The following is a 13,276-nucleotide window of genomic DNA, read 5'->3' as shown; positions in this document are numbered from 1 at the left end:
TAGATTGGGGGTGGGACACACTAGCAGAAGATCACTTTGCCGCAACCAACAAATCAACCTTCTGCTTCCCTGAGTACTGTGTAATGTGAAATGAGCAAGAAAAGTACATGAAGATTTGAAACAGATTTTTTAAAGGAAATTTAACAAAATGCTATTAACCTAACAGAGGGGAATTTTTAATCTAGCACTTTGTCTCATTCACTGATAGCTTTGAAAAAGGAATTTAAAAAAAAATCTAAAAATTCAGTGTCACCATATATGATCTGCCCCTCTCCCCCCATCCCAATCCCAATCACTTCCCTACTATGGGATGCCTGAGAAAGGATAACAGTAAGATTCTCTTCAGGTCTCGATTGGGAGCAGTTTGATAAAGTTGTGTGAAAGAATAATGGAATTTACTATTGTCAAATTAATTCACGATATTTACATATTGGCCCTGTGACTTTAGCTGAAGCTTTATATGTTACCAAAGCAAAATAAAACAAAAAAAGATGAATTTCAATTCTCTGGGTTACCTGGAGTGTAGGGCTTGGTTAGTTGTTAGCAATGTACTATGAGTATGTTCTCAGTGTCTAGATAGAAAGGATTATGCCACTAATGTCTGTGCTCGAAATCTCATAAAATAAGAGGTTGAGCTAGGTTTTGTGCTGGACCAAGGAAACTGTAGGTTTCCAAGCCTGAATTCTAAGGTACAGTCAAGAGCCTGGGCTCTGTGGTTAGCCAAACTTCTCTGATCCAGCTCTGTGACTTTTCACAAGTTTTATCATCTCTTTAAGTTTGCAGTACACCATTTACAGCAATGAAGAAATGGTAGGAAGCTGTGTGGAGACAGGAGGTGGACAGATGGGATAAAGTGCAATATTGTCTTCACCAATTCAGTGTCTCCGGCTCACAGGATCATCAATAAGAAGGTTCTGTTCCAGAACCTAGGGATGCTCCAGCTAAGGGGATTTTTTTTTCCTTCTTTTTCTTTTTTTCCCCCTCATCCTGGGACTTGAACTTCGTCCCATAGCCTCTCTGTACTCAAGGATAGTGCTCTACCACTTTAACCACAGTGCCACTTCTGCCTTTTTCTGAATAGTTTATTGGAGACGATAGTCTCATGGATTTTCCTGCTCCAGCTAGCTTTGAACCCTGATCTTCAGATCTTAGCCTCCTGAGTAGTTAGGATTATAGACTTGAGCCGCTAGTTCCTGCCTAAAGGAAGTTCCTGATGGATGTTTACAGCTGTTTACGGGGAGACACAGTCTACTTATGGGGACAGTAGTAGGGAAAGATTTTGGCACCACCACGCCCAGTGCTAGTCCTAGCCTCTCCTCATGAATTTTGTATTGTTGTCTTGTTTCCAGAGAGACCAAAGAAGGGGCAAGAATTATCGTAGAAGTTGATGACAAAGTGGCAAAAATTAGAAATTTGAAGGTAAGCCTGGCATTGCTTTCTATTTTCTTCTCAGTATGATGAAGGTGTGTATGTGATTATGGTTAATTTCAGAGTAGGGGAGGACATAGAAAGGAATTGTGATGAAAGCTTGGACTAATAAATTTTTTATTTTAAAAGCAACAACAAGGCAACAGATAAGAGCAGAGAGTATGTGGCAATTACAGCCCACAGACTATCAAATAGGATGCAGCTGTTTTGGAAACTGATTGGTAGCTGCTTTGAAAATAAACATGGAAAATAAACATTATGTGAAAGAATAATGGAATTTAATATTGTGAACTTAATTCACAATATTAACATATTGGCCCTGTGGCCAGGAATTTGGCCTAATGTTAGAGTGCTTGCCTAGAATGCGCGAAGCCCTGGGTTCATCTCTCAGTACCACATACACAGAAAAGCCAGAGTGGTGCTGTGGCTCAAGTGGTAGAGTACTAGCCTTGAGAAAGCTCAAGGACAGTGCCTTGGCCCTAAGTTCAAGCCCTAGGACTGGCAAAAAAAAAAAAAGAAAAAAGAAGATAAACATGGAGGATCTTATGGGGACCATGATTAGTTTAAATCTTGCCAGAGATCTAGGAGGCAAATTGTATATGTTTGCCTAACCACCATTAGGACTTTGTCCTAAGCCTGTCAACTGCGTGTGGTCATAGGACTTGAACTCTGGACTTGGATGCTGTCCTTGAGCTCTTTAGCTTAAGGCCAGTGCTCTACCACTTGAGACACAGAGCCACTTCTGGTTTTCTATTGGATAATTGGAGATAATATTTTCACAGACTGGGGCTAGGAGTTTGGCCTTGTGGTAGAGTGCTTGCCTAGCATGCACAAAGACTTAGGTTCGATTCCTTGGTACCACATACATAGAAAAAAAGCCAGAATTGGTGCTGTGGCTCAAGTGGTGGAGCTCTAGCCCTGAGGGGGAAAAAAATATCTCACGGACTTTAGTGCCTGGGCTGGATTTGAACCATGATCCCCCTGAGTAGCTAGGATTGTAGGCCTGAGCCACTGATGCCTGGCTACCTTTTTTTTTTTTTTTTTTTTTTTTTTTTTTGTTGTTGTTGTTGGTTGTGGGGCTTGAAGTCTGGCCTGGGCGATGTCTCTGAGCTCTTCAGCTCAAGGCTACCACCCTACCTCTTGAGCTACACCACCACTTCTGGTTTTCTGGCGGTTAATTGGAGATAGAGTCTCACAGATTTTTAGTGCCTGGGTTGGCTTTGAACTCTGATCCTCAGATCGCAGCCTCCTGAGTAGCTAGGATTACAGGCGTGAGCCACCACACCGGCTTTTATTTTATTTTTCTTTCTGGTCCTGGCCTTGAATTCAGGTGTAAGCACTGTCCCTGAGCTTTTTTGTGCTCAAGTCTAGCACTCTACCACTGGAACCACAACAACTTCCAGCTTTTTCTGAGTGATTTATTGTAAATAGAATTTCACAGACTTTTCTGCTTAGGCTGGCTTCAAACCACCATTCTCAGATTTCAGCCTCCTGAGTAGCTAGGATTATAGGTATGAGCCATCAGTGCCTGACAGGATTCCCTCCCTCCTTCCCTCCCTTCCTTGCCTGTTCCTCCCTCCCTCCTCCCCCCTTCCCTTCTTCCCCTTTTCCCCTCTTCCCCTCTCCCCCTTTCCCCCTTTCCCCCTTTCCCCCTTTCCCCCTTTTCCCCTTTTCCCCTTCTCCCCTTTTTCCCTTCTCTTCTCCTCTTTTTCTCTTCACTTCAAGGTTACTGCCCTATCCCTTGAGCCAAGCGACACTTCCAGTCTTCTGGTGGTTCATTGGAGATAAGAATCTCCTGGATTTTAGTGGCTTGGCTGGCTTTGAACATTGATCCTCAGCGCTCAGCCTCCTCAGTAGCTAGGACTATAGGTGTGAGCCCCTGCTCCTGGCACCCCTTCCTTCCTTCCTTCCTTCCTTCCTTCCTTCCTTCCTTCCTTCCTTCCTTCCTTCCTTCCTGTCTTTCCTGTCTTTCCTGTCTTTCTTTCTCCTTCCTTCCTGTCTTTCTTTCCTTTCTTCCCTCCCTCCCTCTTTCTTTCTTTTCTTCCTTTCTATCTATCTCCCTTTCTTTCTTTCTTTCTTTCTTTCTTTCTTTCTTTCTTTCTTTTTTTCTTTCTTTCTTTCGTCTTGAACTCAGAGTCTGGGCACTGTCTTTGGGCTTTCTCAAGGCTACCCTTGAGCCACAGCACCACTTCTGGCTTCTTCTGTGTATGTGGTACTAAGGAATCGAACCTAGGGCTTCATGCATGCTTGGCCAGCACTCTACCACCAGGTCATGCTCCTGTCCCCAACAGAGGACTTTTTGTTTTCTAACATCTCTTACTTGCCTTCGTTGATTAATCACTTTGTTCAGAAATTTTGATTCTTAAGAATAAATCTTGGCTAAGAATAAATTTTATTGTGTCCCCTACATACCTTCCAAGCTACTTCTATAAGACTAAGCTATCTACTAACCATCTCTTGCTCATTCTAATAGCCTCATTCTTTTGGAATCTTCATTTTCTTTTCCTTTTTTTTTTTCTTGTACTGATTTTCAGCTTTAACTCAGGACCTAGCCACTATTGCTGAGCTTTTTTGTTCAAATTTAGTCCTCTAACATTTGAGCCCACTTCTGGCTTTTTGGTGGTTAATTGGAGATAAGCCTGCAGGCTTTCCTGCCTAGGTAGGTTTTTGAACCATGATTCTCAGAACTCAGCCTCTTGAATAGCTAGGATTACAGGTGTGAGCTACCTGTCTCTTCAGTAGTTTTTTAAAATTTTACTGTTTTTATTGTTATTATAAAGGTGATGTTACACGAGTAAAGAGTACATTTCTTTTTAGACACTCCAGTATTTTTCTCCTATCCCTACCCACAATTTGTGTAGCTTATTTTCAACATAGTGTCCAGTCATTACTATTTTTGCATTTGTCTTCTGTAGGTTTTTTTTTTTTTTTTTTTTTTTTTTGGTTGGTTATGGGGCATGAACTCTGGGTCTGGGCCCTGGCCCTTAACTCTTCAGCTCAAGGTTAGCACAGTATCCCTGAACCACAGTACTACTTCCAGTTTTCTGGTGGTTAATTGGAGATAAGAGTCTTAACAAGCCGAGCATGGCCTACTCCTGTAATCCTAGCTACTCAGGAGGCCAAGATCTGAGGATCAAGGTTCAGAGCCAGCCTGGGGACAAAGGACTTAAGACTCTTCTCTCCAATTAACCTTTAGAAAATGGGAAGTGGTACTTGTCTCAAGGGTAGGGTGGTAGCCTTGAGGTGAAAAACTCAGGGACAGTCCCCAGGACGTGTTCAAACCCTATGAGCCACAAAAAAAAAAAAAGTCTCATAGACTTTGTGCTTTTTGTGCCTAGTCTGGTTTTGAACCTTGATCTTCAGATCTCAGCCTCCAGAGTAGCTAGGATCACAGGTGAGAGCCACCACACTTGTGCCAAGTGTTGCTTTTCCTATCTATAATATGAAATTTTTGAATAATTGCTCTACCCTCATCTACCTTAGGCTGTTGGATTATTCTTCGTTCTTCTCTCCACATGGTTTCTAAATTTACTGGTGATTGGTACCCCAGAGACCTCAATGAAGGTTCCAGATTGATGGAGCCTGTTGGGCCCAAGGGCTGAAATACATAAGCACATATGCACTTCCAGTGTCCTCTGTAGAGCTTTTCTTTGATTTTTTTTTGGGGGGGGATGTGGGGCTTGAACTTTGGGCCTGGGTGCTGTCCCTGAGCTCTTCAGCTCAAGGCTACTGCCCTACCCCTTGAACCACAGCACCCCTTCCAGTTTTCTTGTGGTTAATTGGAGATAAGAGTCTCATGGACTTTAGTGCCCCATCTGGCTTTGAACCACCGTCCTCAGATCCTGAGTAGCTAAGATTACAGGCATGATCCACCATATCTGGCTTCCCCTCCCCCCCCCCCCAGTCCTGGGGCTTGAACTCAGGGCCTGGGCACTGTCCTTGGACACTTTTTTTTTCTCAAGGATAGCACCCTGACACTTGAACCACAGCATCACTTCCGGCTTTTTCCGTGTATGTGGTTCCAAGGAATTAAACCCAGGGCTTCATGCATACTAGGCGAGCACTCTACCACTAGGCCAAACTCCTGGCCCCTCTGTAGAGCTTCTTATTGGGGAAATGATAATGATGTAGAAGATGCTCAGAGCAGGATAGGCTTTGTCTCCTGAGAAATCCTAATCTCATAGCTGGTACCCATGTAGACAGATATGTGACAGAATGATAAACATACTTAATTCTTTGGGCTTTATTTGTATTAAATGAAGTAGAGATAAAGATTTCTTATTTTCCAGTTCCCTCTAGTTACAGTAGGGAGACGTTAAATGACTCTGGGCAGGGCCGAGAGTTTGGCCTAGTGGTTAAAAGTGCTTTCCTAGCATGCATGAAGACCCGGGTTTGATTCCTCAGTACCACATACATAGAAAAAAGCCAGAAGTGGTGCCGAGGCTCAAGTGGTAGAGCTCTAGCCTTGAGAAAGGCCAAGGTCAGTGCTCAGGCCCTGAGCTCAAGCTCAGGACTGGCCAAAAAAAAAAAAAAAAGACTCTGGGCAGCATGTAATTTATGGCTGAGAAGACACTGATTCCATTTTTGATTTTAGGTGGGCAGTCGGCCAGATGGCTTTGGAGGTTCCAGGGAGAAGATTGTAGCATTCAGCTTTGACTACTGCTACTGGTCAGTCAACCCCGAGGACCCTCATTATGCATCTCAGGATGTGGTAATGTCATTTTTGCTTTTCTCCGTTCTCCTCAGTGATTTATAGGTAATTTTCAAGGTATAGTGACAAGATTGGACATTATCAACTTGGTATATTAAGCTTTAAGCAAATTTTAATACAACCCGGATGGGTTTAATGAATGGGTATTGGAAAAATAATATGGATTCTCAGCCCTACCTATTTCTTAAGGTATTTTGGTCAGAAACTAATAATGTCAGAAACTAATGATGTTTTAATCTTTTTTTTTTTTTTTTGCCAGTCCTGGTCTTGGGCTCAGGGCCTGAGCACTGTCCTTGAGCTTTCTCAGGGCTAGAGCTCTACCACTTGAGCCTCAGCACCACTTCTGGCTTTTTTCTATGTATGTGGTCATTTTTGTGGGTCATGGGGCTTGAACTCAGCCTGGGCACTGTCCCTGAGCTCTTCAGCTCAAGGGTACTACCCTACCCCTGGGTCTGGGCATTGTCCCTGAGCTCTTCAGAGACTCAAGGCTACTGCCCTACCCTTGAGCCAAGCCCCACTTCCCATTTTCTAGAGGTTAATAAGAGATAAGAGTTTCAGGTTCTTTTGTGCCTAGGCTGGCTTTGAACCTTGATCTTCAGATCTCAGCCTCTTGAGTAGCTAGGATTACAGGCGAAAGCCACCATGCCATCAAGATGTTTTAATCTTAGAAGTGATAAGGAGAAGCATCCATTCCAGAAACTGAAGGAGGGAGGAAAAGACAGTTTAGGGCATGGCACTTGGCTGGTGTCCATTTAGGCTTGAGCCTCAGCCTGAATCAGGTGGGTTTGAGTAATCTCTGATCACGTTATAAGTCATTTCAAATATGTTCTTGAATTATAAGCAGTATTTTCTTTGAGCTTTGTGCTTGTTCTTGTGTTAGACAGCTAGGCAGATCATCTGAAAGCTGTGCTGGAAGCCAGTTCTATTGATGTGCTGAGGATTGAGTGGCTTTGTTGTTTACCCTTCGTGTGTGTGGTGTGTGTGTGTGTGTTTTGTCAGTCTTGGGGCTTGAACTCAGGGTTTGGATACTGCCCTTGGACACTTTTTGCTCAAGGCTAGTGCTCTGACACTTGAGTCCCAGTGCCACTTCCGGCTTTTTCTGCATATGTAGTACTGAGGAATCAAGCTGAGCACTCTACCACTAGGCTACACTCCCAGCCCTGTCTTCCTATGTTTTTTAGTTCATAGGTATTAAGTTTCCAGACAGCTGGAGGTCCGGCCAGTGGGTCTATAGGACATCTTAGTTCCTGGGAAGCAGTAGCATTGTAGTCTTGGTTTGAAAGCTCTAGAAGGCCACACTCTTAGTCCCTGTAATGGCCAGCAAGTCTTGCCTCAGGCAGTTCTGTGACCGTAAAGTGATGGCCCTTATCCCTAAAATTAGAGTAAAAATTACTAGCCGAACATAGTGGTACATATCTAAAATCACAGCAACTCAAGAGGCTGGGGCAGGAGAATTGCAAGGACAAGGTTAGCCTGGGCAATTTAGTAAGATTTTGTCTCCAAATAAAAACACAGGCCCATTTATTTGGCATTTCATCATTCAGTATCATTATACTTACACTTGAAAGAATGCCTTAGGAGTATGCCCTTAGTAAACACTGTTGGAACTGGAAATACTTTTAGGGTGACCTAGAAAACATTGCCTATAAATGTGTAGACCTTTGACTAAAATTACAAGGTTTATTTTCTGCCAATGTTTTAATCCTTTTTGAAACTTGGAAAAAAATCAAGTGTAAGTTTTTTCTGAGGATGGTACTGATTTTTGTGTGCGGACTGCTAGTAATAACAGTAGTTCTAAACCTTCCAGGTGTAATTTTCTTATTCTTTCTGTAGGGAACATATGGAAACCAGACATATACTCCTGTGGGAGTTGTTGTCTCTGTGGTATTTTTTTCCCCTGGGGCTTGAACTCAGGGCTTGAGCACTGTCCTTGGGCTTTCTCAAGGCTAGAGCTCTGCCACTTAAGCCACCATGCCTGGCTTAACATCAAAGAGCTTGGATATAAGTTTTGTGTGAGGCTCACATTTTATGTTTATGTAGCTTAATTATATAGGTACTCTAGTGGAAGCTAAAAAAGCTGTAGAGGAAGGAAATTCATAAATATGAACTGTTGCCTGATTTGAAAGTTGGTGGAATGACCAAATGGGAACCACACAGGAAACCTGTGCAGAGAGAGATAAAACAAGTGTCTCCTGAGGTTTATTCAGGTTTGTTTGTTGTTTGAATTCCTCATTGGTACCAAGAGGAGTCAGGATAGGACAGAAAAAGGGGAACCTTAGTGAAGGCTCGAGTAGGGTCAGAATGTCCTGAATGGTGGCAGAACTTACAGCCGCATGATCAATTCAGAGAGGGCTTATTATTTTTTTACGACAAAAACCAGAGCCGGGCCTTAACCCTAATCACATTGACTCGTAGACTGACAAGGATAGGAAAGGCAGAATGTCATACAGCCATAGGACTTGGAAAGGGGAAAATTTAGATCTTATCTAGTTCATTCTCTCAATAGGATTTTGTTCTTATTATTTTTGGCACTGTTGGGACTTGAACTTGGCGCCTTGTGTTTATCTTTAGATTGGCATTCTACTGCTTGAACATTCTACCAGTTCCCTCCGTAGAATTTGTGATCACATTTGATGAGGGAAGTCAGTCTCACTGAACCATAATTTAGACATGGTAAAATTCACTTTTTTTGTGGTGGGGGGAGGTGTATTCTCATTGTGTAACTAGAGTAGTCTCAGATTCACTCTCCTCCTGCCTTTGCATCCCAGGGGCCGGGATTACAAGCATTACCACACCTGACTCACAATTTACCTGTTTGTGTATGTCTATAGTATATGAGTGTGTGAGTTCTCACAAATGCATCCTAGCATATAACTGACACATAATCAATATGTACAGACTGTCACCCCCAAAGTTCCTTCATGCCTTTATTGGTTGTTTCTGTACTTCTTTTTTCCTACCCTAACTGCTGATAGCTACTAATCTGTTTCTTGATTGTGTAGTTTGTCTGACCCATAATGCCATGTAAATGGGCTCAGACAGCCTGTGCTGTTATTCGTGTTTCTACTTAGCATGAGTTACTCATGCTTCTTCTACTTAGCCTGAGTTACATCTCTACCATCGCTGGATCACACCTTCTGACTTGGATTCAGATGTGTTTAAATCATTTGTTCACCTAAATGGAATCCCAGTACTTTGGAAGCATTGCTTTTTTTTTAAGTTCAGTAGTGAAGGATCAAGTCCCTAGAGGCCAGTGCCTCTGTATCCCGGGTCTCCAATCTCCCATCCCTTCCTTTCCCATGTCCTCCTTTTTGTTTGCGTTTTGCACAGTAGCATCATGAAAACCATGAACTTTACATTCAGATGATCCCATGTACAAACCTAGGATGTATTTCTTACCGGGTGACTCCTGTAGATCAGGAATGGGAAGTGTTAGGGGTCATACACCTGTCATGTCCATTTTCTGGCTTGAATGTCACCAGTGTCCCATTCTTGCAGCCATATTTGTCGGTATAAATTGTATTTTCACTTCTAATATTTGGACTTATAGAACAAAATTTTTTAAACATTGGCCTAAATTTTATCTGGCTTGGATCTATATAAAGGTCAATTTGTTTTCCCTTTGAAATCAGACTGGGTTTGAATTCAGGCACAGCCACTTGATAACTTGCACAAGTTGTTGTTTTTCTTCTTTCCTTTTTTTTTTTTTTTTTTTTTTCCAGTCCTGGGCTTGAGCTCAGGGCCTGAGCACTGTCCTTGGACTTTCTCAAGGCTAGAGCTCTACCACGTGAGCCTCAGCACCACTTCCAGCTTTTTTTCTATGTGTGTGGTACCGAGGAATCGAACCCGGGTCTTCGTGCATGCTAGGCAAGCACTTTAACCACTAGGCCAAACTCCCTGCCCCTGGACAAGTTGTTTTATCTCTCTGAATCTGTGTGTGTGTGTGTCAGTGTGTGTCAGACTTGAACTCAGGGCCTGGGAACTGTCTTTGAGCTTTTTTACTCAAGGTTAGCACTTTACCACTTGGAGCCACAGTGCTACTTCCTGTTATTAGTTGGACAGGGGTTGTCACAGACTTTCCTGCCTGGGCTGGCTTTCGACTGTGATTCTCGGATCTCAGGCTCATGCGTAGCTAGGATTACAAGTGTGAGCCACCAGCGTCTGACTGCATCCTGGTATTAGTAGTAATACTCATTTATGTTTCAAAGAGATACTGGGAGGAAGAAATGATATAGTGATGGAAGGTGCCGGCCTAATATTTAGAGACATGAGTTATTTAATGTTGTGGCTGGAGTCCCTGTTGTGATGCACATCATCACTGTATTAGAGAAGCAAGTCCTATACTTTTTCCTCAAAAGTTGAACTACATTTGAAAAAAATCTCATTTTTCTGGATCTGGGTATGATTCCTTTTGGGACCAGCATACTCTATTTGGAAAACTGAGCTAACTTCCTGCAGGTGAGAAACATCTGCTGGAGGGAGAGTCCTCTACTCAGATGTATTGTGTTTGGGTAATTGTGTTTGTAAAAGTTTCCATGAGGAACATTAGCTCAGCTTTGCCCATCAAGAGCCATAAGTGACTGTTCAAAACAAACCCCGACTGAGTCAACAGAAAGCAGATCCAGGAACACAAAGCTACCCAGCTCTTTGTGGAAAGCCATTGCTCCTATTCTCCTAGGAGTCTTTATTTTAAAATAATCTGTTATTTGTCTAAAATACAGTGCCGAAAACCTTTTCAAAAAATCATTTAAGTGAGGAATTTTTCTCTCTGCAAACATCGCACTCAAAATGAAAAGTAATCATTATGATGATGATTATGGTTGCTGATTTTTAAAAATATTTGTTTGGTCTTCATAATACACTGAACACTAACACACAGACTACCTTGTTGCCCACTGGGAGAGAATTACAGACTCTTTGTGAATATTTTCACTACTTCTGGACTTTCAGTATCATGATACTAAGAAGTTGGAGAGGCATCAAAGGGAAGCCACACACATTCCTGAAAAAGACTAAAGGCCTGGACTGTAGGACCCAAGAGGAAATGGCTGTAAATGTAGTGCACCTCCCATGCATTCAACATGCAGATATGTCAGTCTTAGCCATAAGACAAGTGACACATGTTCCTAAGTAGAGAACATGATGAGTTGCAAGTAATAGTACAAGAATTAGCTTGTACAACATTTTTCAATCCTGATATATGGCAACTTTAAAGTTCTAGAAGATTCAGCCAGCCACTCAATAGACTGTAAGCTTCTCAGGATCGTTCTCTTTCTGGAGAGAACCTATTATGTGAATGTCCCTTCTAACCTGCCTGTTACTTTCACAGCTCTTTACACCTTACCTGAATTCTCTGGACATAAGAACTAGAGTAGGTAGCATATTTTGGTGCCAACATATCTGTTTCTGAAGTAAGCACTGTCTTTATGTCTGGACGGTGATTGGTTCTACAAGCACTTTTCTACTGTGCCAATTCTGACAACTTTCTTTCTTCCTTTTTTTTTTTTTTTTTTTTGCCAGTTTGGGGGCTTGAACTCAGGGCCTGAGCACTGTCCTTGAGCTTTCTCAAGGCTAGAGCTCTACCACTTGAGCCACAGCGCCACTGCTGGCTTTTTCTATGTATGTGGTACCGAGGAATCGAACCTGGGTCTTCGTGCATGCTAAGCAAGCACTCTACCACTAGGCCAAATCCCAGCCCATCTGATGGTTTCCTTTTCTTCACCCAGTATCCCCTTCTGGAGACTAGGGTAGGCATGGCTTGCTTTGAGGTTTCTTCCATGTGCTGCTTTGCCTGTCTATGGGATTGCCAGGTCCAGGCCCTCATGTCCTGCACAAGGGATGCCACCTACGGGCTGGGCTTTTCATTACATTCAAGATGATCCCTAGCTCTAGTTTGTTCCACTCTGTCACCTACACAGACTCTTGGTTTTTCTTCCCCCTCCTGATAGCACCTAACATGTGGAGTCTCCCATGAGTCTTACGCTTGTTGCATGGGCTGGCCACAGATTGAAGTCCTCCCGCTGTCTTCCATGTAGTTAGGATTACAGGTATGTATTAGTATACTTAGCATGTTAGTTGAGATTGGATCTCAAGTTTTTGTCTTGGCTAGCATCAAACCACAGATTCATAACTAGTATTGTAGGCATATTCCAAAATGCCCAGTTTTTTTTTGTTGAGATAGGATCTCGATAATTTTTTTGGTCACACTGGCTTTGAACCTTGATTCTCCTGTCTCATAATTTCTGCCTCCCAAGTAGCTGGAATTATAGGCATGAGCCACCCTGCCCAGCCTATCTTGTTCTTTAGAAGAGACCTACCTCTGTCTCTGTACTCACTCAAGATGCAGAAATGGCTCTGTTGCAAGAGTGTGGGGAGTACTGTTGAACGCCTACTGTGTGTTATTTATGTGGCCAAGCTGTACTTAGTGGTTGCTTCCATGGAAGCAGCATTTCCATCTGTGGCTCGAGTCCATTACAAAAGAAAGACAAGAGGTTTCTGTCTCATAAACATCTACGATCTGCTTCAAGGAAGTCAGTGGGTCATCAGATCATTTGGAGGACCTGTTTCATGTCACCCACTAACTCCATGCTGTTGGACAAAACCTCCATCCTTGACAGCTTCTACAGCCCTTACCCTAACTGTCCACTTTACCCCTTGAGGAAGATTTTTCTTTTTTCTTTCTTTTTTTTTAGGGGGGCAGTAGGGCGTGAACTTGGGCTTTGCACTCTTGCCCACTGTTTTTTCCTCAGAGGTGACTCTCTACCATTTGAGCCTCACTTCAATTTCTGGCTTTTTATTAGTTAACTGGAGATTAGAGTCTCACAGATTTGTCTACCTGACTGAATTTGAACATCAGTGCTCACATCACAGCCTTCTGAGTAGCAAGGAGTACATGTGTGAGCCACTTGAGCTTGGCTTCAAGGTGTGTGTTAGCTACCAAATAACTTTTTCTCTTCCAAAGAAAACAAAATAGGATTAGATAGAGAGAGAATACAACCTTCACTGGGTATCCCTCCCATCTCTTGTATCTCCTGAACTTAGAGTGTGAATTTGGGAAAGAGTAAAAAAAGTGGAACAGTTCCAGAAACAGGATATGGATTTGAAGGAGCAAGAAAAGAAGGAAATGTAAAGAGGAAT

The 13,276-nt window shown here is 42.7% G+C and overlaps 1 protein-coding gene across 3 annotated transcripts in view; it reads left to right on the top strand.

Annotated features, from left to right (window-relative positions):
• Stard9 (StAR related lipid transfer domain containing 9) overlaps window positions 1-13,276 on the top strand; it is a 78,274-nt gene that overhangs the window by 2,227 nt on the left and 62,771 nt on the right. For all 3 annotated transcript variants that reach the window (XR_016532617.1, XM_090318528.1, XM_090318527.1), the window contains exons 2-3: window positions 1,350-1,419; window positions 6,023-6,139. Coding sequence is in view for 2 of the 3 variants with exons in the window: in XM_090318528.1 (XP_090174654.1) it covers window positions 1,350-1,419; window positions 6,023-6,139 (187 nt within the window). In the remaining variant the exon portion in view is untranslated. The remainder of the gene's footprint in view (window positions 1-1,349; window positions 1,420-6,022; window positions 6,140-13,276) is intronic.

Source organism: Megascapheus bottae, chromosome 25 (assembly GCF_031878675.1).
Source record: "Megascapheus bottae isolate mThoBot1 chromosome 25, mThoBot2.hap1, whole genome shotgun sequence".
Taxonomy (NCBI): Eukaryota; Metazoa; Chordata; class Mammalia; order Rodentia; family Geomyidae; genus Megascapheus; species Megascapheus bottae.
The sequence above is the reverse complement of the archived record's forward strand: the minus strand, read 5'-3'. Positions and strand labels throughout refer to the sequence as shown.